Source organism: Plecotus auritus (assembly GCF_963455305.1).
Source record: "Plecotus auritus genome assembly, chromosome: 6".
In the NCBI taxonomy this organism is placed as follows: domain Eukaryota; kingdom Metazoa; phylum Chordata; class Mammalia; order Chiroptera; family Vespertilionidae; genus Plecotus; species Plecotus auritus.
This window is the reverse complement of record NC_137773.1, coordinates 168,183,879-168,210,581: the sequence shown is the minus strand read 5'-3', so window position 1 is coordinate 168,210,581 and position 26,703 is coordinate 168,183,879. Positions and strand designations below refer to the sequence as shown.

Below are 26,703 nucleotides of genomic sequence, written 5' to 3'. Positions count from 1 at the left end.
GAGGCCCCGAGAACTTGCGTTTTGAACAAATGTAACACGGGTTTCATTTCTATAGATTAGAAAATAGGGAAGCAAACCCTATTCACTGGGGGAAAATGAGGTTGCTTTTATTCACTCTAAGTTTATTAATAAGAGACCCACTAGACAGAAATGTAGACTTTGATTTTGGACAGAGCCTGAGATGTTAAGATGTGAGTCATTCTCATTGGCTGGTAAGTGAAAATATGGAATAAGAAGATGAAAGGCTGTGCAGGAAAGGAGATTACCTATATTGGGGTAAAGTCATGGTCAAAGAAGTAAGAACCAGAATGGTACTGTTTCACAGAAAAGAAAGAATTTATTTAAGTTAAGAATCTTAGGATAATTCATCCAAAGTAAACTTTTATTATTTGTCTAAGGATATGCTCTTATACTTGGGGTTTAAAGATACAATTGTGGCAACGTGGTTAAGAGTGTTAACCAGAGACAGATTCTTAGGATGTGAATCTCAGCTCCAATACTTGCTGGCCACAGACTGTTGGGCAACTTACTGAACCTTTTCGTACCTCAAGGAGTTACTTTGTGAATTAAAGACAAATACGCACCTAGCTTTGTTAGGTAACTGCTGAAACAATGGTAGTTATATATTAGGGTGAGCTCTCATCTTCCACATTATTTTGAAAGTTTGGGTTTTGATTGTGATATTATTCTGATAACGTTATTTGTATAAATATTAAAAGCAGAGGTAAGGTTACCCCTTAACAGAATTTAATACAGTTTGAATTGGATTCTGGTATACTGCCATTAAATTTAATCATTATTTCCCAAATGTGTTCCCTGGAATATGATCCTTGAAGAATTATTTAGGGTTTTATTTCATAGTGTGGTCATGTAAGTCTGAAAAATGCTTTATTACTTTATCCTTGTCTTGGAAATTCAGAAAGACTGATTAAAAAAAAAGTTTAAGCTGGCATTTTCCAAACGTACGAGATCACTAGATTGATTCCTTTTCTCCTGTTTTATATATTGAATTTTATGTACTGAAATTTTGCATATTTTACTATTAGTTTATCTTCGGCATTGTATTTTTATTATGTACCCAGTACCCTTTGTTTAAAAATTTGAAATTGAGATATAATTTAAATATCATAAAATTCATTATTTTAGAGTATACAATTTCAGTGGTGTTTAGTATATTTACAAGGATGTGCAAAACTCACCACTTTCTAATTGCAGAACATTTTATCAGCACAAAAAGAAACCCCATAACAATCAGCAATCACTCTCCATGTTCCCCATGTCCCAGCCTCTGGTTTTGTCTATTCTGCACATTTTATATAAATAGAATTATGCAATATGTGTCCTTTTGTATCTGGCTTTTATCACTTAACATGTTTTTAAGGTCATCCATGTTGTAGCCTGCCTCTATCAGTTTTTCTTTTTATAGCTGAACTAGAGGCCCGGTGGCTGTGGGTGCCACCATCTTTGTGAGGGTGTGACAGTTAATTAGCATATTCCCTCTTTATTAGGATAATATTCCATTGTATAGATAATACCACATTTTGTTTATACATTAATCAGTTGATGAACATTTGGCTTGTTTTAATTTTTTTAGACTATTATGAATAATGCTGCTAATGAATATTCATGTACAAGATTTTGTGTGGACATATGTTCTCATTTCTCTTAGGTGCATATCTAGAGGTGGTTGCTGGATATTATTGTCAATGTTTAATGTTTTGAGGAACTGCTGAGCTGTTCTTTTTTTGTAAGGCCAAATAATATTCTATGTGTCCGTATAGCTATGTAAAAACACTCCAACCTATAGTAAGTTTTTGAGTTTGAGTCAAAACTAATAACATATGCTGGGGAGCAAGATTTCAAATGCTCCCCAGAGTAACAGTTTCGGTTTCTTTTATGCATTTAGAATTAAGGAGGAAATGTAAGAAAGATTATGTGAAGGTGGAAGAAAGCAAGGTGGGATTGGATTACATGATAGTTAACCAGATTATGTGCTCTCTTCAGCGTGGTTACACGCTTTGGAGGGTATTACTTCCGGCATTTCAAAGGTGTGTTCACCTTGATGTGCAAGAACAATAGATAGGGTTTGCTTAAATACCTTTCACTAAAGAAATTACAGGGCTCAAGCATGACTACACACCATGACATGACCTGTACAGTAAAGAATTTATGGTTTATTACAGCAACCTTTTCCATACACATGTATAACACATGTTGTTTATCCATTCATCTGTTGATGGGCATTTGGGTTGTTTCCACCTTTTGACTCTTATGAATAATGCTGCTTATGAATATTGGTTTACAAATACTTGTTTGAATCTTTGCTTTCAATTCTTTGGTCTAGGTACTCATAAGTGGAATTATTGGATCAAATGGTAATTCTATGTTTAATTTTTTTATCCAACTTTGTTTTGAACTTAGGTAAATTTTGTGGTCTTTTATTGTGCTGTCCCATTTATTTTACATTTGTGAGGTAGGTGTTAAATTTGTAGCAGCTCTTTCATGCTATTGTATTCTGAGGGGAGAATGCTAGTGTTACTACCTGGAAGTATGCTTTGTTTAGCTATAATTGGTCTGTATAAAAATGTATCATTATGAGCAGCAATTTTCCTTTTTTGTTTTGTTGGCTTTTTTTTTTTTTTTATAAGCAGCAATTTTCAACTGGTGTATTGCAAGAATTTTTAAAACTTACAATACCTGACTATTTAGTCAGGGGCACTGACCTCTTTTCCTTAGATTGTCAAATAAAAAATGACAACAGCCAACCCAACAATGAATGAATCAAAATTATACCTACTTTTTTGTCAGATTGGCAAAAATATGTATTTTTTGGTGTGCTGCAGAATTTAAAAATTAGTTTATGTGTGCCATGAGATATAAGAGGTTGAAAATCACTGAGTATAAGTATAGAGCACGCATTTTGTCTGCTAGATTGGACTCTCCTATCCGCGCTGCCTTAGGCATCTGGTAGCAGTGTATCTAAAGAACCAGATTGGCCCTGACCGGTTTGGCTCAGTGGATAGAGCGTTGGCCTGTGGACTCAGGGGTCCCGGGTTCGATTCTAGTCAAGGGCATGTACCTTGGTTGCGGGGCACATACCCAGTGGGGGGTGTGCAGGAGGCAGCTATTGATGTTTCTCTCTCATCAGTGTTTCTAGCTCTCTTTCCCTCTCCCTTTCTCTCTGTGAAAAATCAATAAAATACATAAAAAATAAAATAAAATAAGTCTATTCTTATTTAAAAAAATAAAAAATAAAGAACCAGATTGTTCAGGGGCCTTCTTCAGGACCATGCCAAGGGAAGTAACATCTGAGTTTTGATCAAGTTGGCTAAGTGACAAAGGGAGGGAAAGGGTGTTTTTTTGGCTCTGAAGTCCACGTTCTTTCTGTTACACAGTAGTCAGGTTCCTCTCCCTTTCTTTGTAAAAGAAGTTTTGTTCGAGAATAGATTTCAATGATCTATAATTTTGGTTTGTTGAGGGAAGTCCCATTTTAGTATCTATTGTGCAGAATTGGCTACAGATGTTAGAAGGATGAAATTGGCCTTCTTGATAAATTTCTAAGGGAGGCTACAAGTACAAAGCTAATTAATACACATGGAAATGAAAACTCCTACACATTGTTATGGCTTTCTTAAATTAAAAAAAGAGGTTTGAAAATTTTTCCCAGGAAAATGATACTTTGTAATTTAAAAATGTATTTGCTATCTAACCTGGACTTGTAGTCTTTTTCTGTAAAATACAAACTCTAGTAATAAAGTGGTGCTTAGTTATAGAAGGATAGAGAAGGCAGAGCATACTTTAAAAAATATAAAGGAAGGTGAGGGTATAGTCTTTCTTATTTTTATTTTTAATTGATCTTAGAGGAAGTGAGGGAAAGAGAGAAACATCGATATGAGAAAAGCATTGATTGGTTACCTCCCACATTCCCCCTGATGGAGGATCGAACCTGCAACCTGGATATGTGCCTGACTGGGATCGAACCTGCAACCTTTTGTTAAACAGACGACGCTCCAACCAACTGAGCCACACTGGCCAGGGTGGGGATATAGGTTTTTTGTTTTTCTTTTTTGGGGGGATATAGGTTTTTAAAAGATAGAGGCCAATGTAAAATTTATGTCAGTGTTTAGACCTTGAGGTTGGTAGACTAAGTAACTTCCTAGGGTTTTTGCTACTGAAAGGCCAGTTAAGCAGACTGGGAAATTTCCAAAATTGGGTAGTTGAGTAAGTGTTAACTATTAAACTGTCTCCTTCTCTTAGAAGCCTGCTATGACCTTGCCAGGTGTAACTTAATTGCTCCCTCTTGCATGCTTCCCTCCTTTTAAACATTGTGTTTCTGTCTCCCTCAATTAGGTTGTGAATTTCTTTAGGGCAGAGATTTCATACCTTATTCTGTATTTTTAGCATCTAGCATAATAGCTTACACACAGTAGACCCTTTTAACATTGGCTGAACCACTTCTTAGTATGAGGCTTGGGCACGGATATAACAAATGAGAAGAAACAACTGCTGTAGATATCAGAAGGGGAGATTGAAATCAGAGTTAGGATGTGGCCAAGAACAGAGGAAACCACTACAGGATAGAAACCAGAGAGAAGATTTTTGTTTCATGTGGTGCATCAAGCTATTTCCTGGTCTCATTTCCTTGAGACTTTGGCTGGTGGCTTGAAATTCTTGTTTACTTAGAGACATTGAGGCATGCAAGTTGTGGGGTGACAGAACATGTCACTTTAATGCAGCATAGTAAAGCCACAATAGAGGCATGTGCATACAGTATTACTCGATGAAAGAGGGAATCGGGCTTCATAGAAGGTAATATTTTAGCTGCATAGGAGAAAATACCTCCTGCCAAGCAAACAGTCTGTGAAGAGAGGCTTAATAGAGCCCGGTAGAGCATAGGAATGGCCGCAGATGGGAGCAACTGGTACACGTGGGCAAGTACTGGAATTAGTAGTGATAGTTGTGCAACCTCATGAATATACTAAAAAATGACAGAACCATATTTTTAAGTGGTCAGTTTGATAATATGTGAATTATATCTCAATTTAATGAGAGAGACGTATGAAGAGTTCCTGAAACAAGCAGAAACTGGAATAAAAAAGGCCAGGATAGGTTTGGGAGAAACTCAGTGATAGAGAATTGACAATACTTGGGGACTGGACATTGGCAATGTGCAAAATGAAATAGAGGTTTATTCTGATGTTTCTAATTTGTATGATTCAATTGCTAGAGAAAGACATTCTGGAAAAGCAAGTTTGAAGAGATACATAATGAATTGTGTGAAATTTTTTAAAAAAAATATATTTTATTGATATTTTTACAGAGAGGAAGGGAGAGGGATAGAGAGCTAGAAACATCGATGAGAGAGAAACATCGATCAGCTGCCTCCTGCACACCTCCCACTGGGGATGTGCCCGCAACCAAGGTACATGCCCTTGACCGGAATCGAACCCGGGACCCTTCAGTCTGCAGGCCGACGCTCTATCCACTGAGCCAAACCGGTTTCGGCTGTGTGAAATGTTTTGAATGAGTAATCAAAGCAAGCAGTTAAAGGTGAAGGCCTAGATTTTAGGAGAGACTCTGGGACTAGAGAGAGAAATGAGTGTGTAAGGAGTTGACTGAAGTCAGTCAAACTGCTGATAGAGGATATCTTGCCCTCCCCTGTCCCCACCCCAAATAAAGAAGGTCGTGTCTTATTTGCTCCTTTTCTCCACTTGGGGTAGAGGTAGTGGTGGCTGCTCTTTTTAAACAAAGCTGAATCTTTATATTACTTTTCAGGCAGAGGCAAGGCTGGCAGCAAAACGGGCTGCCCGGGCAGAAGCAAGAGATATACGCATGCGAGAACTGGAACGACAGCAAAAAGAGGTAATTGGGGGAATAACCCTAATTTCCTGTTAGTCTCAGAAAAAATTTATACTTGGCTAGTTTACTTCTGAAGTAAATCTAATTCCCTTTGAAACACTGGGAAGAGTGTAACCTGTTGTATGTATCTTAACAATCCATTATACATCAGCAAGTTAAATGTGATATTTGTTTTAAATAATAACAGCAAACAGATATAACTCTCGCTATGTTATTCACTATAGTTCTAAATGTCCTAGAATTTCAGTTAATTGTATTATGATATGTACACAGTAAAGCACTGAGACGTTACTCAACCTTATAGTTTTTAAGCATATTTAATAACGGAAGAGAATATTCGTGTAAGAAAATGAAAAACAACAAAGCAATAAACTGTAAGAATTGTAGGACTCCAATGTTGTGTTACAAAGCCTGGTACCCATATATAGGATCAAAAACTACTAGAAAGAATTGGTTACTATCAATACTTTGTCTATGGTGGAATTATGATTGATTTTACTTTCTTATACTTTTCTATAGTTAATAAATTTCAGTATGCTTTTATCATCAGAAAGAAAAGCAAAATTTAAAAATTGGTATATAGAGATTTGGCTTCTTAAAAATGAAGCAAATGCTCTTTTTTTTTTTTTTTTTTTACCCTTTCCTCTGACATTGACCTAGCTCTGAAAATTCCCATAAAAATATTTATGATGCTGTATTAATACAAAGGGGGGAAAACCTGCAGGGTAGTATTAAGCGCTTTATTTTGACATTGGTGGTTTATCTTCTGCTAATTGATTAAGAGAAGTATATAGTTTCCATATTGTTACAGCTAAAATCCAAAAGCAAAATCGCTAATATGTTGTAATATTTTTTAACCTCATATATAGTTTTAAATATTGAATGCAGTTCTTGGCTTGAAACGAAAACGTTGCAATGCATTGTCTTTTATATTCCCAAAATTATAGTAAATTATAAGGAGATAATTATTATTTTTTTTTTTTTTAAATATATTTTATTGGTATTTCACAGAGAGGAAGGGAGAGGGATAGAGAGTTAGAAACATCGATGAGAGAGAAACATCGATCAGCTGCCTCCTGCACACCTCCCACTGAGGATGTGCCCGCAACCAAGGTACATGCCCTTGACCGGAATCGAACCCGGGACCTTTCAGTCCGCAGGCCGACGCTCTATCCACTGAGCCAAACCGGTTCCGGCAAGGAGATAATTATTAAATGTAACTTCTATTTATGGTCTTCTAAACAACAGAGAACCATATGTCTCTTATTATTGAACATATTTAGCTTAGTAATTTTCTGTATTTTGAGTCAACAATCTGCACTTCAGGGCAAATGTATATGATTAAGACTTTTCAGAGAATGCAGTAACTCTTGGAAACTCTTTAGTTTATGAAACTTTTGCATTTGTAGCATTCTCATCATTCCTTTGATCGGAAGTGGGGACAGATTCACAAGTGGCTGGTAGGCCAGGATTGCCTGTCCTGCATGTTGTGATCACTTGCTGAAATAATGCAATCTTAAAGTAAAACATTGACTAATAGTTTGCAAAGTAGAAGTGGTTGGCATGTTTGAACCTAAAGGTCAGAGATTCTCTCTTCTGTCTTTAGTGATCAAAATTTGTACTTGGAGTCCAACCCTTTCTGTTGTAGTCTACAATCTCACACTCACCTAAGGAATACTACTGACCAAGAAAGATTGAGTAGATGAATTTTTTTTCTTTCTATGGGTTTGTTCTTCTTTCCCTTCAATTTCTTCCTCTCTCCCTCTCTCCTCCTCTCCCCCTGACTCTTGCTCCCTTTTCCCTCCTTCCCTGTCGTCGTTGTCGTCCTCCTCCTCTCCTCCTCCTCTCCTCCTCCTCTCCTCCTCCTCCTCCTCCTCCTCCTTCTCCTCCTCCTCCTCCTCTTCTTCTTATTCTCCCCGCCCCCCCTCTCTCTTTCACACACACACACACACACACACACACACACACACACTAAGTTAGCAGGGTCTTCATTGAGAGTCATTCTTCCATCTCCTCTGAAAATTACTCTTAATTTTTCAGTAATCTCATTTTCTTTTCAAGTCTTCTACCACAACTCCCAAATTTGTTAGCTACAAAGAGCAAATTGTGAATATTAGTTACTGTGAATCATTCCTAACTTTGAATTGTTTTCAATGTTGATGAGTTCCCCAATCGTCTCCTATTGTAGGGGTTCTTAACTTGGTATGTGAACAGGCTTGGGGCATGAAGCCATAAAATCTCACACAAAATTTTGAATATATATATATATATATATATATATATATACACACACACACACACACACACACACACACATATATACACACACACAAACACATACTTTGAGTGTTCTGGTATGTGTATGTATATATATATATGTATATATATATATGTATATGTATATGTATATGTATATGTATATGTATATGTATATGTATATGTATATGTATATGAAATGCCCATGTGTATTTTTAGCATCATATACTCAAAGGACTGTGTGATCCCTAAAGGGTTAAGAACTACTGTCTAATTATTGCTAAGTCAGCAAGTTTTATAAGAAAATCCCTTCTATAGCAGCATTTTAGGGTACAACCAGAATTAAAATAATTATGACTATATTAACCTATAAATTTAAAACTTTGTCATACTTCTCCTTGTGGTATTTTAGAAAAGATGTTTGATTACTTGGGAATGGAATCTGTAAAGTATCTTCTGCATGTAACTGGATTAATATTACTAATGGTGCATTGAGAATGTTTTGTGTGAATAAAAGAAATCACTTTTGCTTGCAAATTTTCTATGGAAATAATAATTTAATTTCTTCTTTTAATTATATATTATAGTTCTAAAATTAAATTGCCTAAGATTTTAATATCTTAGGGCAGACCAAAACATTATAAGCAAAAAGCCTATATTAAAAGTTTAATATTTGATTCCCATATTCAGAGGCCATGAAGGTAAACATAGTTTCATCTCTGTGAAATGTGTGCAGTTCAGGCAGTGAGTGTGCTAGATTTTCAGGGAAGGGGGAACAATTTGGGTTAGAGGCTTAGATGCAGGTGGCAGCTAACCCAAGTTTTGAATGATAGCTCAGACTTGGGCATGCAGAGAAGATGGGGTTTAGTTTCAGACAGGAATAATTATCACTTCTAATCTCTTCTGACACTTGCTTTTACTCCTTTCAAACTGATATTTCATTTCATTTTTTATCTTATTCTAGTCTCTCTAGCTACTTTCTGTCAATGAACCTATAATAGAAGTTGGCATGTGATACAGTATGAAACATAAATTACTAATAAATTTATAATAAAATAAATAATGTATATACAAACAATAGGATTGTCAGTTATTAAAAGGAGAATCTTCCCATATGAAAAAATTTCTAATTTTAATCCTTTTTTTGTGTGCGGGGGTGGGATGTTGGAATGTGAAAAGGGAAAGCAAGGGCAGGAGGCTCAGGAATGAAGCTCACTTTGAGTGTTCCGTATGTGAACATTGTCCTAATGTTTTTACCTATGTTTTCATTTCACATCTTTAGTGGGATGTGCTTTGTAGAGGTAGGTTTGTAAAAAGTGCTCTTGTGTGGAAGGTGGAATGAAAAGAAAGGACAGAATAAAACGAAGGCTGAACATTAAACCATGTATGTCACGCTAGTATCCCAAATAATATTGGGAGGGGGCATGTAGAATTAATTCGCCTTTGTAGCACAGGCTCTTTAAACTAAGCAAGCTAACTAGCCTAGAACTAGTCACCACTTAATAAACTGTATCTCTTCTGCTGAGCTAATGCATCTGCCCCCAAAACTTTTGTGGTATCTCCTGATAGTTGAAGAAAGGGAAGAATTTTGCTTGGCTTCTTACAGATTACCTGTGTCTATTATATAACAGAAATGTAAATCATTGATGAATTTTCCTAAAGATCAGAATATCCCGTTGGATATTGATTTATTGAATCATACGTTGCTTATAAATAGACTTCTGAACAGATTTGATCAAATGTGTCAATGTACACAGCAGATGACAGGAGATTTTTGCAATTATACTCGAAGTCATGACTAAAATAAGGCATTAACTGTGGTGTTTTAGTTGAATTCCTATTTCTGTATTTGAAATGAATCATCAGACATAGTCACATCTATTTGTTGTTATACCTGCATAATGATCATGCTGTATGGCCACGGGGTGTTTGAGATATTGATTCATCACTGTTATCAACTCTGACCTCATTTGGACCAATTGTGTATATACCTTAGTCAATGCAAATCACTTTAATACTTTGGATTTTGAAAATCTGAAAGATCAGAAGTTTCTTACTGTTTCAGTTGGTTAGATTCTAGGGCAGGGGTGGGCAAACTTTTTGACTCGAGGGCCACAATGGGTTCTTAAACTGGACCGGAGGGCCGGAACAAAAGCATGGATGGAGTGTTTGTGTGAACTAATATAAATTCAAAGTAAAGGAGCGGAAGGGAGAGCAAGAGAACCGGATAGAACAGCCGGATCCGGCCCGCGGGCCGTAGTTTGCCCAAGGCTGTTCTAGGGACTAGTTATTTGATTTCACATGACTCAGGACTTAATGCTCCAATGCTAATAACTGAATGGAAAAGTTGAGAATTACATTTAATTTAGTCAACTGTTAGGTTGTGGCCAGTTTTCTTTGCAATCTTCATAAGGCATACCTCTTACTAAGTTTATCAATTCTAAAATGTTTATCCAATTCTAATTATAAGTAGTTTTTCGTATTAACAATACACAGTCAGGGGCTATTTCATTTAACTATTCTTTTCCAGAGAAGGAAAAAAAGAAATTCTTTGCAGTGAGCAGAAAATTATTATCCAAATCTTTTAAAAGCAATACACTGTCTCCTTACTACACCTCTAACAAAGTAAACATTTCTTCTTGCCTTGAATAAACTAACATTCACAATGAAAAAAATAGATAAAAAGTCTACTTTTTAATGCTAAACTCAATTTCTGTTTAAGAATACTTTCTTATTTTTATCTTGGTATATTGAGCTGTCTTTGTCACATATAGATCACATTCTACAAATGGTCAGACATATATAAACTTGTTAAAATAAAAACATTTCCAAGATGATCTCTGCTTTCTTTCCAACTGAAGCATGTGGCTGCCCCAGACTCAGCTTTTGAAACCGAGTTGTTCATACCTGCTTGCTGTAAGGAATGTGCGGCTGTGCTCTGAACTGACCTGCCTTCACCCAGTGGTTCTGATAGACAATCCTCTGTTCAGTGATTAATTTTCCATGTACTTTCTCCTTTCCCAGGAAGATTCAGAAAGGGCCAGGTATTCCCACCGGTCCAGTCATCACCGTCCTTCTCTGGTTTGTAATAACCTATAAACTTGCCTCTAGTACTTTTTCCTCACTAACTTAATGCAGTCACTCACAAACTTTTGTTTTTATTTTTATCAGGGAGTTGAGGATGCATTGTCCATTCGAAGTCTTGGCAGTCACAGGGTTGGTATTTTGTTTACACAATAGCAAAGCTTATGTGTCTGAGCTTTCTGCAGCACCATTGCTAAGCAATCTGATAATGCTCATATATTCCTTTGCCTTTTTTTCTCCTTTGCCTTTTTTTTTTAAAAGAAAATATTGGCAAAGTTCTTTCATTGGAAACTGATGCTTTCTCTCAAATTATTGCTAAAAAATCAATGCTAAAAATCATAAATATGTTCGTCTATTTTCTGTAAAAGGACTTGATTTTTAAAAATTATTGCAAAATAATAAGGTTGATTTTATAGAATGACATCTGCATGGTTCTTTCAGATTTTTCTTACTTTCATATTTAAAAAAATTTTTTCTCCTTGCTCCAAAAGTCCATTAATACGTTGTCCTTGGATAGAGGATGTATCAGATGTTAAACTTGATAAGAACAGATGCATAGGCCAAAAGGCCAAAAAGTGATTAATATATTTTTAAAATAATTTATTAAATGATAAATATTTTGAAGTTTGGGTGACTAATTATAGTTTTATTACATGGAAAAATTGAGCTACTGATTTGAAAAATTCCTGCTTGTCATGTTTATAGAAATTATCATGCTTCAACGTTTTGATTAACATTTGGTAGTATGTCTCAAGTTTTTAACATGCATTGTTGTATATTAAGATAAATGAGAAATCGCTTGTTAAAAGGCTTGCATATTGTGCCAAGACACTGATCTCTCTCTTAAAAGATTTGTGCTTTAAACTTGAAAGCAATTCTTTTAATGTGCACATTGGTATACTTAACACAAAGATGTTTCATCAGTAAAATGATCTATCATATTAAGGTCTATATTTGTTTATTTCCTCCTACGTCTAATTTTCTTCCCATCTTATATAAATATAAAATATATTTTTTAAATATATAAATATATATATTTATGTATATTTAAATATATACTGTATAAAAATATACTGTAATATACTGAGTATGTTCCAGTATGTTAGTTACTGATGTGTTGTATTCTTAAATAATTCTTTACTCTGGTTATATGACTTTTGTTGAGTATAATCTGTCTTTTTAGAGTAAGTTAGTAAGCCAGTTTTTGAATCAGATATTTTGGTTAATTATGAAAGTTTAGATTTATAATAATACTAACAAGCTTTTATACAATTCTAATCAGCAGCTTCAGAATAATTTTATAGGAGAAAAACTTTAAGGTAATAAGTTTGTCATCTTTCTCCCTGGAGATACATATATGTGTATATGTATACATATGTATGTGTATATACATATCTATATGTGTGCACACACATACTTTGAGAAGAATCACACAGGGAGTTAGTCAACAAAAGATTAGAAGTTGAATGTCTTTGAGGGCTTCGAAAATAATCCCTTTTCTCCTCCTTTTTAAAATTGTCTGGCTTTTTTCTTTGCTTTCCATTATAACGTTCATAGATGAAGTTTCACACAGTTATTATCAAGCTGGTTATTTATAAACTAGATGCCCGATGCACGGAGATTCGTGCAAGAAGGGCCTTCCTTCCCCTGGCTGCCGGCACCACCTTCCCTCCGGCCAGAGCCACCTTTCTGCCTTTGCTCCGGGCCCGGAGCCGCCTTTCTGCCTTCGCTCCAGCCCGGAGCTGCCTTTCCGCCTTCCCACACTGCCCAGAGGCCCGGAGCAGCTGGGGCGGTGTGTAACGCCTGCGTCCCGCCCCTGGCCGCTTGGTGCCTGTGTATGCAAATTAACCCGCCATCTTTGTTGGGTTAATTTACATACTCCTGATTGGCTGTTGGGCGTCAAGAAGGTACGGTCAATTTGCATCTTTCTCTTTTATTAGTGCAATTTGTATGTGTTCTTAGGGAAACTTGATTATAGTATATTAGCTTAAACCTTTGATAAAATCATCCAAATTTGACCTAATTTGGAAGCCTTTAAAATAAATCTGCAAACAAAAAAGAAATTTTAAAGTAAACTGATAGGGAATTATTTACACAGAGTATCTATAAAGTAATGAGTTGATTTTCTTTTTATGGAAATTATATTATTAAATACATTTTATTCATTATGGTAATTATGAAAAAATTGTTACTGCGGGAAAAAGAGTAAAGTTCCGATAAAAAAAAAATTAAGTTTGCAAACTTAAATGTAAATAAAAATTTTAGCCCTAGCTGGTTTGGCTCAGTGGATAGAATGTTGGCCCATGGATTGAAGAGTCGCAGGTTTGATTCCAGTCAAGGGCGTGTACCTAGGTTGCAGGCTCCATCCCTAGCCCTGGTCAGGGTGCATGCAGGAGGCAACCAGTCGATGTGTCTCTCTCTGTCTCTCCCCCTCCCTTCCACTATCTCTAAAAATCGATGGAAAAATATCCTTGGATGAGAATTAATAAAACATAATAATAAATAAAAATTAAAATTTAGACTGTAGGAGATTCTAGTACTATACTGTTTGTGTGTACATTCAGCACTTTTTTCTTTTTTAATTTCAGAGAGGAAGGGAGAGGGAGAGAGCTAGAAACATCAGTGATGAGAAAGAATCATTGATCAGCTGCCTTCTGCATGCACCCTACTGGGGATCCACCCCTAACCTGGGCATGTGCCCTTGACTGAAATCGAACCCAGGACCCTTCAGTCTGCAAGCTGATGCTCTATCCACTTAGCCAGACCAGCCAGGGCATCAGCACATTTTAAATATTACACAATAAGTCTGAAAGTTCACTAATAACATTGTTTAAAAGATATAACTAAGATTAGTTTTTTCCTATTAACTAGATAATATTGAAAGGTCTAAGTTTTCATCAGATTATTTGCTTTTTAAGTTATCTTTACCATCTACATTAAACTGAATGAGTGGACAAATTTTATTCTCTGTAAAAATAAATGTGATGGCCTAAAGTACTGACCTAAATTTTATTGGAGTTTGCTTAAATTTTTGGGTTTTGGTATTTCTCTGCCTATCTTTTAAAAAATATTTTTCTTATGAGTCGTGTATTTAAATGTCTGACACTTTTGGACTTGGTATTTGATATATGAATGTTAGAAGTACCGGAATGTGAAGCAGATGTGGTTATGTTGTATTCTTAGGACTTTGATGTTTCCTATTGTACAATTAACTTTCAGTCACTACCTTCTGGAGAGGTGGCCTGCCAGAAGCTGTTTGGGCTGGAAATGGTGTCAGTGCTATAAGCGTTCTGTATAAAAATAAAAAGAGCAAACCTAGTTCAAAACCGTGAGTGGTAGGTTTAGGAGAGGGAGGATTAAATGAAAGCCTTGAGTTTAGAATTGAAACAGTTTGTTGCTTTAAAAAACAATCTGCCTTAAAAAGCATCTTGGTCATTGCTTTATATACTGAAATACTATAAGGTAGACATCCAAAATTAGAAAATGAGGCGATCTTGCATCAGAGCAGTAGGGATACATTGGTATTTCTCACTGTGGAGATTTTTACTGTTGTATGTATTAGTTCCTGGTTATGTGTCAATGACCTCAGTATAATTTTAATACGCTTGCAATTTGTGTTTTTTCATTTACTATTACACTGTTTAATTCCTTTGAAGAGCCCATCGAAGGACATAACTGGGACCCATTGGAGCAGAGCCAGTATACCCAAAAGGAAAGACATCATGGTGTGTAGTCCAGAAAAATGTGCAGTGTTAGTATTATGCATTCACTGTTGACTCTCAGAGTTCTGGGGGCTTGAGTAATAGGTACGTTCTTATAGAAGTTGACGCTTACTGAACTTTGTTTCTATAGTCATTTTGCTATACTTTCTTTTGATCTTTTTTTTTTCCAAAATGAAAACCTTCAGACAAGTATTGCAAGTTAAAAAATACTTTTTATGATAGCTTATAATAGCAGATTTGGAACGTTTTAGCTAAATCTTCATATTTTCAGTTTCCCTCCTTTGTGAAATATTATGTTTTTAAGCAATATAAATACAAACTGTCACATATTAGGGAGATTCTTGTTTTACTCAGTTCTTATAGCAATTAGGGGTCCAAATTATGTATTTCCCTACCAGATATATTCAGCAATCTCTTTAAACCAGCTGAATGAACTCTGCATTATATTTTGGAAAGGGAAAATTGAAATATGTTAATTTCAATTCAGCTTGTTAAGTCCTATGCCTTTGGAAAATGCCATTGGTGCTACGGAGAGAATGAGAAGAAATAAGACATGACTGTTCTCTTCAGCGAACTTATCTGGTTGGGAGGATGGAATAGTTTATATGCTAGGCTGTGTGGCTTGAGTAATACATATTTTGGTCATGGTATTTTTTAAAACCAAAAGGATATTTTGTTGACTGAGAAGAGAAATCACATTTCTTTTGAGAAGGAACTTTATTTTTAGGGATATGTCACCATACAGTGACATTTTACTATTGTTCATCATTTACTAAGTGCACACCTTTATCCTAGCCTGTGTGGCTCTGTGGTTGAGCATTGACCTATGAACCAGGAGGTCACGGTTCAATTTCCAGTCAGGGCACATGCCCAGGTTGCTGGCTTGATCCCCAGAAGGAGGCATGCAGGAGGCAGCTGATCAATGATTCAATGATTCTCTATCATTGTTGATGCTTCTGTCTCTCCCTCTCCCTTCCTCTCTGAAATTAATTAAAAACACACACATACACACACACATTAAATGCACACCTTTAGACATTTTAGAAAATTTTGGATAAATAAGATTTTTTACATATGTAATAACACTTTATTGCTTGCCTTCTGTGTTAGTTTCAGAGTAATATAAGAAAAACATTGCAAATGCAGATATTTTATTCTAATACTTTTTGGTATTTATTACAATACCATTTTCACTGAATTTATACCATAGCCTTATATTATTTAAATATATATTTTGGGAGGTATTTTTTTTATATCTTTTTGTAAATGACCATGTGCTTGGGCATGAAGGCAGGACCTTGGTTTTGTTTGAACTTTTATTATACTGCCTTAGAACTAGAATTTGCAATTTGGTCTTCTACAGTATTTCAAACTTTTTCAAATTGCAACCTCTACAACAAGAAATACACTTTACACTGTGATCCAATACACACATGCAGATATGTGCCTGTGTGTTTGTATATTATATAAGTATACAAAATATATTATTGAAAATTTACAAAATAATATTCTTACTGTGCACGATAAACTCTGTTTTCTATTTCATTTTTAAAAAATGCTGGTTGAACCCATAAATTGATTTCATGACCCACTAATTAGTTGCAGCCTACACTTAGGAAAACATTACTTTAGATCAGTTTTCAATATTGTTCCCTAAAATCCTAACTGGGTAGAAGAGTTGCAAAAGAAAGATATATTATTTTGTTTATTGATTTATTGATTGATTGATTGATTTCAGAGAGGAAGGGAGAGGGAGAGATAGAAACATCAATGATGAAAGAGAATCATTGATCAGCTGCCTCCTGCACGTCCCACACTGAGGTTTGAGCTCACAACCCAGGCATGTACACTGACCAGGAATCGAACCGTGACCTTCTGGTTCATAGGTCGGTATTCAACCACTGAGCCATGCTGGCCAGAATAAAGATATATTTACCAAAGTACCTGAGGAACTTACTCATTGCTTTTATTATTATTTTTTTTTTTATGCATTGTTGTTCTGGGTAAGATTGCTTAAAAAATATAAACTAGAATGCTTAACAAATGAATGGTAGGAAACCACAAACCTAATTTTTTTGGATTTCAAATGTAGTGGTACTCACATTATCTTCTTTCTTTTTTAAAAAAATCCTCATCCAAGGGTATGTTTTTATTGATTTGAGAGAGAGAGAGGAAAGGGGAAAGAGAGAGAGAGAGAAACATCGAAAGATTGCCTCCCGTATTCGCCCTACTGGGGATAGAACCTACAAGCTCTAGGTACGTGCCCTGACTGAGAGTTGAGCCCACAACCTTGTGGTGTATGGATGACACTCCTACCAACTGAGCCACCTGGCCAGGTCATCTTATTTCCTTAAAGATTCTACATGAAATATAGTTTTCTGATCTTATGAATTTTATATATTTTTCTTTGGTTTATATTTAATGCCACAATTGTATGTATACTGTACATTCTGTGCTGTGCACGGACCAGCTTTCTAGTTTGGTTCAGCGTTTTTAATAGGGAAGGTTCTTGAGGAGGAAGTTTTTCAGGAGTGTGTCCATGAGCAGGTCTGGGGGAATTCCCCTTATTTTGGTGCTGCCGTTGTTTTCTGTAATCTTGATTAGTGATATGCTCTTGCCTCATTGCCTGTCCATGCCTTGTTTTTGCCGTGTTCAAACGATGGGAAATGATGGTAACTGATGGTAACGGTCACAATGATACAAAGTAAAACATCTTTTGACTCCAAAATGCTTAATTCCTGCATTTAAAGCCTTCCTTACTGATTATGAACTCTCTATTTGAAAGAGAACATGCAACTTTACATATAATTTAGCAATAACTTATACTAGGAAAGAGTTTGTGGGGGCCTATTCTTTAATTCACATTTAATAGCCTTTATGTTTAATAATTTTGGAGTTGTAATAACTTGCAAATGTTAATTTTTCCCCTTTTTATAATTCTGATTTTGGAAATGCAACTTTCATCTTTTTCTGAAATCCAGTATGATCCTCTCAAGGACAGATCGTCCAGACTTTCATCATTAGTATGTAGTGCATGACTTTTTGTTAAATGTAGTTTTACTTTATAAACCCCTAATGATGCTAATAATGGATTGTGACTAACTTTCACAGGTTTGTTATGATGTTTGGGGGGAAACATATGACTCACAAAGCAAAACTGTTGTTTTGCAATTTTGGAATACTTAAGATTTGAATAATATTTTTCTTTTAGAATTCTAAGATTAGATAACAATTATTTGCTTCCCTCTTCAATACTATGATTGGTAGTAATAAATTTTCTTAAAGTGATGGACTATTCAGCTGGCATGTGCTCATTACCCTCGTAGACATGTTTCTAGCAGGGTCTTGGTAGACGCTGAGCTGTGGCGGCACAGGCTTCACTGTGCTTAATGCTAGGTGTCAAAGCGAGCAGGTGGTAGAAAAGTCCAGCAGTGACAGGTGACTCCTGAAACATCAGTTATGTCCACTAATTTTTTCTTGATTTGGTTTGTCTTTTATGGCATGTCATTTTAGCTAAGTATAGCATGTTTTTATTTGGTTAATATTATGTCAGTAGATTGTCTGAGTTTCTAAATATGTAAGACAGCTTTTAAAATGTCCAGGGAACTGTACGAAAGGAAAGGTACACATATTCGGAAAAGAGAAATGAATGTATAATTGCTGATTCGTTACCTAGCATGTCAGTAGGTTTGCCTAGAGCAGACTGTTGGTAGGTAGGACACTTTAGCTGCACTTCCTCATTTCCGGCGAGCAGTACATACCTAGATTGGATTTCTTGTCTACAAATTGACCTGTTTAGTACTGTTGCTGTCCTGTATCCCACATACACCCTTGGCTCTGTACTCCTAGAGGAAGTTCTGTGTTAAGACAGTGCTATTTTCAAAGGACTCACAGAAGGTTATTATCTAATAATGCTGCTACTCAGGACAGCCATACCATCTGGCTCTGTACTCTCGAGCAGTACCTGCTGTGGGACCACTCACTAGGGTTAAGAGTACTATCTGGGGCAATGCAATATCATGCCCTTTGTTATCTCAGTCTTGTTTTTGTTGGTCCAAAGAACGATTCTTGTCACCTATACCTTCATAAAGAAGATAGAGGGACTCAAATGAGGTGTGGGGTGAAGGTCCTCACTAACATCCTGCCTGCCCTGGAGTCTTAATTAAGTTTTTGTTTTTGCTTTTTGGCTAGGCACTGAGCTGGATGGCATGGGGTTTGGGAGAGGAAATGCCGATGTGTAGAGAGGTGGTATACCTTAGCCCAGTGGTCGGCAAACTCATTAGTCAACAGAGCCAAATATCAACAGTACAACGATTGAAATTTCTTTTGAGAGCCAAATTTTTTAAACTTAAACTTCTTCTAAAGCCACTTCTTCAAAATAGACTCGCCCAGGCCGTGGTATTTTGTGGAAGAGCCACACTCAAGGGGCCAAAGAGCCGCATGTGGCTCGCGAGCCGCAGTTTGCCGACCACTGCCTTAGCCAGTCAAGTGCAGTGGATCACTTACTAACAGATGGAATTGCATGTAGATTACTCTGTATCTCATATGGACCTTTCTGTCTGTAACTTCATTAAATTATTTTAAAATTCACTGTATGATCATTAATCTTCAAATATTTAACTTAAAAAATGTACTTCCAGAATCATTCTTACAGTCACTCTTATGGAATGAAGAAGAGATCTTCTGGTTCCCATAAAGACCCACTGGTTAGTTCTGTTTTGTCTCCTGTCGCAGTGTGTTGTACTGCTGTGAAATTCACTGCTTACTTTTAGGGAACTTAAGAATTATGACTGCGTTGATGTGCTCCTAAGGCATCATTGAAATTTGATAATCTACTGAAACATGGTTTATCAGAACCTTATTTAAAAATAAATTTGCTTTAATTTATAAGAATTAATATTAAGTTAATATATGTTAACCCCAGGGACTAGAGTTAGGAAGGTGTTCATCACAAGAATTTCATTAACAGAATATTTTCATTTATGATCTGTCCTTTGGAATATACCTCAAGAATAGGGTTAGTGAGATTCTTATCCTTATTTTAGAAATTTAAGTTGTTTTAGTTGTGGTACTATAGGCAGTACCAAATTCACAAAAAGGCTTGATTCTGAAAGTTTGTTAGTAGGTCAGATTTTGGGAAGTTGGAATGAATTTTCTGGTAGAAACATTAAGGCATGTGATGGCAGAGTTCCCATGCTGTCTTGCAGAAAACTCTTTTAACTTAAAATATAATTAAATTGCATAACTAATAGTGCTCTCCATTCCAGCCACATTGCTGAGCAACATTTCTGTGTGTGTGTAGTGGGGTGGGGAGGGGTACCCAGAATGCCCATTTGGGGTGCTAGGAACACCTCTTTCCTGTTAGGCTGCACAGTACTGCCGAAGGAAGTGTGGTTCCAAGCTCCCTGCTCTGACCATTGCTAGAGTGAAGAGAGGGTCAGGAGACCTTGGCTGGTAGAAAGGAGGAGGGAAGAAAGAATATAATGGAGAGGACTTCAGTGAGAATCCCTGGAGGGTGGAGTATTGGGAGCTCTGAGGAGGGATGAGTCATGGGGCCTCCTTGAGGGTGTGGTACAGGAAGGTGGTAGGTAGGGTCAGGAGTGGCAGGGGTGGGGAAGGAGTCAGGGATTGCCTAAATTTCCTTAACCTTGGTCAAAAAAGATGGCTGGACAAGTTAGAAAGAGAATTTTCTCCCTTTCAAGTCACCACAATACATAAAATTACTGTTTTGTATAGTGTATTGAAAATGAACCACCGTAGATGGTTTAGACCAAACCATATTTAGTGTGCTCTCTCTTTCTTTCGGGTAATTTAATTTGATCAGTTTATTTTGACAAATAATGGGACTAGGAGAAGCTTGGAAAAAATTACTATTTAATAATACCTATGTCATTGCCAAGTGGATTTAAAAAGTGGTAATTATTCAGTTGTCCTGGGTTTTTCAAGGACATTCCTGAGTATGACATGAGAATATATCACTTATTATTTCCATTCAGTTCTGCCTGTGGGTTTATAATCTTGTTTTTACAGTAAAAATGAGTAAGTACTTGGTTTGCCAACAGTTAAGTCGTGGTTTCAGAGATATAGGGGGTTGGCAGTATCAGGTTTTGCCTTTGTATGTTGTTAAAATTAACAACATTTAACTTAAGAAAAATGTGTTTGATTTGGTTTTTGCAGAGCGGCCTGTACTTTGACCAGAGAAACTATAGCAGTCTTAGACATAGCAAACCCAGCTCTGCCTGCTACACTCGGGTTTGTCCACAGCTTTTTGTCTCCATGTGCTTTATCCAACTTTAACCATTTGTAATCTTCTGTTTTGTATTTTGACTAGTTAAAACTAACCTGTGAATGGTTGTGTGTATACTAGTTTGTGGTAACTGAATTCATATAGTCTGTGTGAGTGTAAAATTAAACTGTGGGAACTATTGAATCACCGTGCTTGCAAATGAGTACCATTTTCCCCCAATTTTTTCTAATGAAAAATATTTAACACACAAAAATGTTCACAGAATTATGTAGTAACCACTTAGTAACTGCCATTTAGATTCTACAATTAACATTTTACTCTATTTCCTTTATCATATAATTACCTCACTGTCCTTTTATTCATCCATCCATTAATCAGTTTTTTGGGGGCATGCATTTCAGAATAAGTTGTAGCTATCAGTACACATGGATGCCCTATTAGTAAAAGCTTGCATGTGAAAATTTACACTATAAATGGAATGGGAAAAATGTGATTATTTGTTCAATGTTAGAATCTTTGTTTTTTTGTTGTTGTTATAGTTTTTTCAGGGCATTTGGCACATCATACATTTAAAACACCTCAAATACATGGCACACAGTACATTTAAAATACTTCAGTTGTCCAAGCCTGCACACAAACTTACATACTCTTTTATTTTCCATGTCTGTTTAGGCTTGGTAAAAAAAGAACCGAAAATTGTGTCTTCAAATGACATCAGGAAAAGAGAGATTTAATTCCTTTTTAAGAAATGCTGTGCCTTGGTAGTGTATGGATTCATTGTGACCAGTACACTTAACTGATTAAACTAAGGCACTTTGTCCATGGCTTGTTTTGAAATACAGATTTTTCTAATCTTTTCCACTTGGAAAAGAGTGTTTGTAGTGATAACTCAGAGCTCATTTTTCTGGTTCCCCAATAAAAAGGCGAAGGCCATTTGGAGTGTGTCATGAGATTACTGAAAATATCCCAGGAGCTGCTTGGTGGCTGAAATGTGGCCCGTTTGCCACACGCCCTGTGCCATGGCCCTCATTTCCTGAGACTTAGCGTGCTGTCCCATCTCCTAACATTAATGTTCAGAGACTAATGGGACTTAAACACATTCATAGAAAACAATTCCCAGTGTTTTTCTTTCTTATCCCTTAAAATTTCTATTTAAAAAGATTACTAATGATTAAATTTTTCTCACTTTATGCATGACTTAAGTACTTTAAGCACTCAGGAGTTGCTAATGAATTATGGAGTATGATGTAAACAAAAGTTTTCTGCTCTCATGATGGTGAGAGTAATTCGTTCTCTCTCTGTTTCTGTATAAGGCTATACACTTAAACCTTAATTATTTTGTTTTGTTTTTGTTTCTTAGCAGTCTTCTTCCCTGTACAGTGACCCTCTGGCAACGTCTAAGAGTACCAGGGTTAGTACTTTCTGAGGAGTGTGTTGTCTTCAAAGCTACCAGCTGCTTTTCTTGGGGTTAAATCATGTGCTTTTTTCATAGGCCTCCCCTATTGCAAATTCTGGTCTGCTGAAGAGTGCCAGTCTGGTTTGTATCTTCCTCTTCCAACCTGTGTATTCCTGGTAGGGCCGCTGCCATAGTGCTGACTCTGGCTTGACATCTTTCCTCCAAAATAGTGAAGGACACATGGCTTTAATGTTATGTGCACTGCAGAATGTGCTGCTTGTGCTTAAAATACGAAACTTCAGGGGAGTAAAATTAAGCATATTCTCTTCACAATGGTTAGTACTGCTGGTTTTAGTAGGTTCTTGCTTAGGATTGGTTTCCTATTGAGAAGATAGATTTGCATGAGCCCATTACATTTGCCTACTTTTGTGAGATGGCTGTCCATGCTTGGGATATCATATTTCTCTTTGGGACAGCTATGGTCTTGGCCACATTAATACTAGGTTCTAATAAAGCAAGCTGACTAAAAAGCAAAACAATAGCTCTTTGTAATATGCGAGCTATGATTTGGTTGCTTTCAAGCTGTTGTTTGTTGTGTTATGGCCTGTTCTAGGGGGTTGGGAACCTGAGGCTTTACAACTTAATTTTATTGTGACAGGGGGCAAAATGCTTTGGACCTCACCTTTTCTGCTCTATTTCCTCTTTTGAAAGGATAAATTCATAAATGTTAGTTCTCCTGGTTTCCTGTAGCCAGTTTGATTAAAGGAAATACAGTAACCAGTGTGCTTTTTATTTATTTATTTATTTTTTATTGATTTTTATTTTATTTTTTTATATATATTTTTATTAAGGTATTATATGTGTACATATCTTACCATTGCCCCCCCCCACCCCACTCCTATACATGCCCTCATCCCCCAATGTTTTACATCCGTTGGTTATTCTTATATGCATGCATATAAGTCCTTCGGTTGATCTCTTATTTCCCCCACCTCTCCCTAACCTTCCCGCTGTAATTTGACAGTCTGTTAGATGCTTTGCTGCCTCTGTATCTATCTTTTTGTTCATCAGTTTATAATGTTTTTTATTATCCACAAATGAGTGAGATCATGTGGTATTTTTCTTTCATTGACTGGCTTATTTCACTTAGCATAATGTTCTCTAATTCCATCCAGGTTCCTACAAATGGTAATAATTCCTTCTTTTTTATGGTAGCATAGTATTCCATTGTGTAGATGTACCATAGTTTTCTGATCCAGTCATCTGCTGACAGGCACCTAGGCTGTTTCCAAATCTTAGCTCTTGTAAATTGTGCTGCTATGAACATAGGGGTGCATATATCCTTTCTGATTGGTGTTTCTAGTTTCTTAGGATATATTCCTAGGAGTGGGATTACTGGGTCAAATGGGAGTTCCATTTTCAGTTTGTTTTTTTTAATTTTTTAATTTTTTAAAATATATTTTATTGATTTTTTACAGAGAGGAAGGGAGAGGGATAGAGAGTTAGAAACATCGATGAGAGAGAAACATCGAGCAGCTGCCTCCTGCACAACCCCCACTGGGGATGTGCCCGCAACCAAGGTACATGCCCTTGACCAGAATCGAACCTGGGACCCTTGAGTCCGCAGGCCGATGCTCTATGCACTGAGCCAAACCGGTTAGGGCCATTTTCAGTTTTTTGAGGAAACTCCATACTGTTCTCCACAGTGGCTGCACCAGTCTGCATTCCCACCAGCAGTGCACGAGGGTTCCTTTTCCTCCGCATCCTCGCCAACACTTGTCATTTGTTGATTTGTTGATGATAGCCATTCTGACAGGTGTGAGATGGTATCGCATTGTCGTTTTGATTTGCATCTCTCGGATAATTAGTGGCTTTGAGCATGTTTTCATTTGTCTCTCGGCCTTCCTTCTGTCTTCTTTCAAAAAGATTCTATTTAGGTTTGTTGCCCATTTTTTTATTGGATCATTTATCTTCCTTTTATTAAGTTGTATAAGCTGCCTGTAGATGTTGGAGATTAAACCTTTATCAGTGATAACATTTGCAAATACGTTCTCCCATACAGTGGGGTTTCTTGTTGTTTTGTTGATGGTTTCTTTTGCTGTGCAAAAGCTTTTTATTTTGATGTAGTCCCATTTGTTTATTTTCTCTTTGGCTTCCATTGCCCTAGGGGCAGTATCAGTGAAGAAGTTCTTTCAGCATATGTCTGAGATTTTGCTGCCTGTGGATTCCTCTAGTATTTTTATGGTTTCCTGTCTTATATTTAAGTCCTATATCCATTTTGAGTTTATTTTTGTGTATGTTGTAAGTTGGTGGTCTAGTTTCATTTTTTTGCATGTATCTGTCCAATTTTCCCAACACCATTTATTGAAGAGACTGTCTTGACTCCATTGTATGTTCATGCCTCCTTTGTCAAATATTAATTGCGTATAGTGGTTTGGGTCGATATCTGGATTCTCTATTCTATTCCATTGGTCTACATGTCTGTTCTTGTGCCAGTACCAGGCTGTTTTGAGAACAGTGGCTTTGTAATACAGCTTGAAATCTGGTATTGAGATCCCTCCTACTTTGTTCTTCTTTCTCAGGATTGCTGTGGCTATTCGGGGTCTTTTTTTATTCCAGATGAATTTTTGGAGAGTTCTTTCTAGGTCTGTGAAATATGTTGTTGGTATTTTAATGGGGAGTGCATTGAATCTATAGATTTCTTTGGGTGTATGGACATTTTGATGATGTTGATTCTACCAATCCATGAACATGGTATGTTCTTCCATCTGTTTATGTCTTCCTCTCTCTCTTTTTTCAGTGTCCTGTAGTTTTCCGCGTATAGGTCTTTTACCTCCTTGGTTACGTTTATTCCTAGGTATCTTAATTTTTTTGGTGCGATGGTAAATGGGATTGCTTTTTTAGTCTCTCTTTCTGTAAGTTCACTATTGGTGTATAGAAATGCCATAGATTTCTTGGACCAGTGTGCTTTTTAAATGAAGTGTGAGCTTGAAGTTTTAATGAGACTGATGCAGGAATTTATGCATGTAAATGAATGTTATCACCTTCACAGTCTTCACCTTGGGAGGCTGTACTCTTACACCATTCTTCAAAACTCTTTTGGAACCGAGTACTGCAGAGAAGTTAGGACATTTTAAAAATAACTTTGATGCTGAATAGATACATGGTATTTCCTTTCTTCTTTAGGTGTCATTGTATGATGGTGGACTATATAACCCTTATGGTTCTCGAACTGTAAGTCTAACAGGGGGGAGGGAGGTGGTGAGGAGAGTGAAGTGTAGGTGGGCACAGTTTACTTATAAAGAAAAGGTCATTTAATCTGAACTGTAATTACTCTATAAGCTGCAATCCATCAGCTAGCCAATTGGACTCTCAGCCAAGCTGTGAGAAAGTGCCTGTTGGAAATCATCTTAAAGTGTGAGGGATATAGAGAACCTCTTTTCTCGTTCTTCAGTTCCTCAGGAAGAGGATGAGAGTAGTGCTTCTCAGGCCACCCCCACCCCCTCTTTTCCCTCCTCCCTTGGGTTGGCAGATCTTGAGGGTGGGAGTGAGGTGGAATTCCAGACCAGGGAATAACCTTAACTCTGAGAGCTAGGAGCTAGTTAGGTCCAAGGCCACTAATATATTCCCAGCAGGACAAGGAGCTGATCATTATTATAAAACCTTTCTTCTTGGAAACTTTATAGCCATCTGAATACAGTTATTACTCATCAAGAACAAGTTCAGCCCGAAGCAGTCCTGTGGTGAGCACTTGGCCTCTTTGCATGCTTTGTAGAAACCTTTGGTTAATCTGTACTCACAGTTTAGAATATTGAGGATGTGGTGTGTTTCACTCTCTGATGCATGGATTGTCGTTTTCCTTCAGTACACAAACTCAAGTACTAATTTGTCCTAATTGGTGGTTTCTGTATGAATGTGACTTAGCATGTAATTTCTTAAATGAGTCTGGAAACAGTGTCATTAGAATTATTTTCTAAATTTACATTTAATTGTCCTTTGTGTGGAACTTCTTGTGTCTTCGGCGGTCATAGTTCAGCATCTGAGTCGGCTGCCCTGTGTTTCTCTTTGCCTCTCTGTTTCCTGCTTTGAGCCATTTCACTTGCTTGCCAGCGCTTTAATCAGTGGGGTGGGAGAAGAAA

At 36.6% G+C, this 26,703-nt stretch overlaps 1 protein-coding gene across 9 annotated transcripts in view; it reads left to right on the top strand.

Annotated features, from left to right (window-relative positions):
* The window catches only part of LRRFIP2 (LRR binding FLII interacting protein 2), a 103,863-nt gene that overhangs the window by 32,525 nt on the left and 44,635 nt on the right, over window positions 1–26,703 (top strand). For 4 of the 9 annotated variants that reach the window (XM_080674632.1, XM_080674630.1, XM_080674634.1 and 1 more), the window contains exon 3: window positions 5,776–5,862. In XM_080674632.1, coding sequence (XP_080530758.1) covers window positions 5,776–5,862 — 87 coding nt within the window. Of the gene's footprint in view, window positions 1–5,775; window positions 5,863–7,268; window positions 7,320–11,139; window positions 11,197–11,286; window positions 11,332–14,855; window positions 14,925–17,902; window positions 17,945–19,561; window positions 19,628–21,098; window positions 21,174–22,528; window positions 22,580–22,660; window positions 22,706–25,750; window positions 25,799–26,250; window positions 26,308–26,703 lie in introns of all 9 variants that reach the window. The other 5 variants (XM_080674629.1, XM_080674628.1, XM_080674627.1 and 2 more) reach the window with 4 other exon arrangements.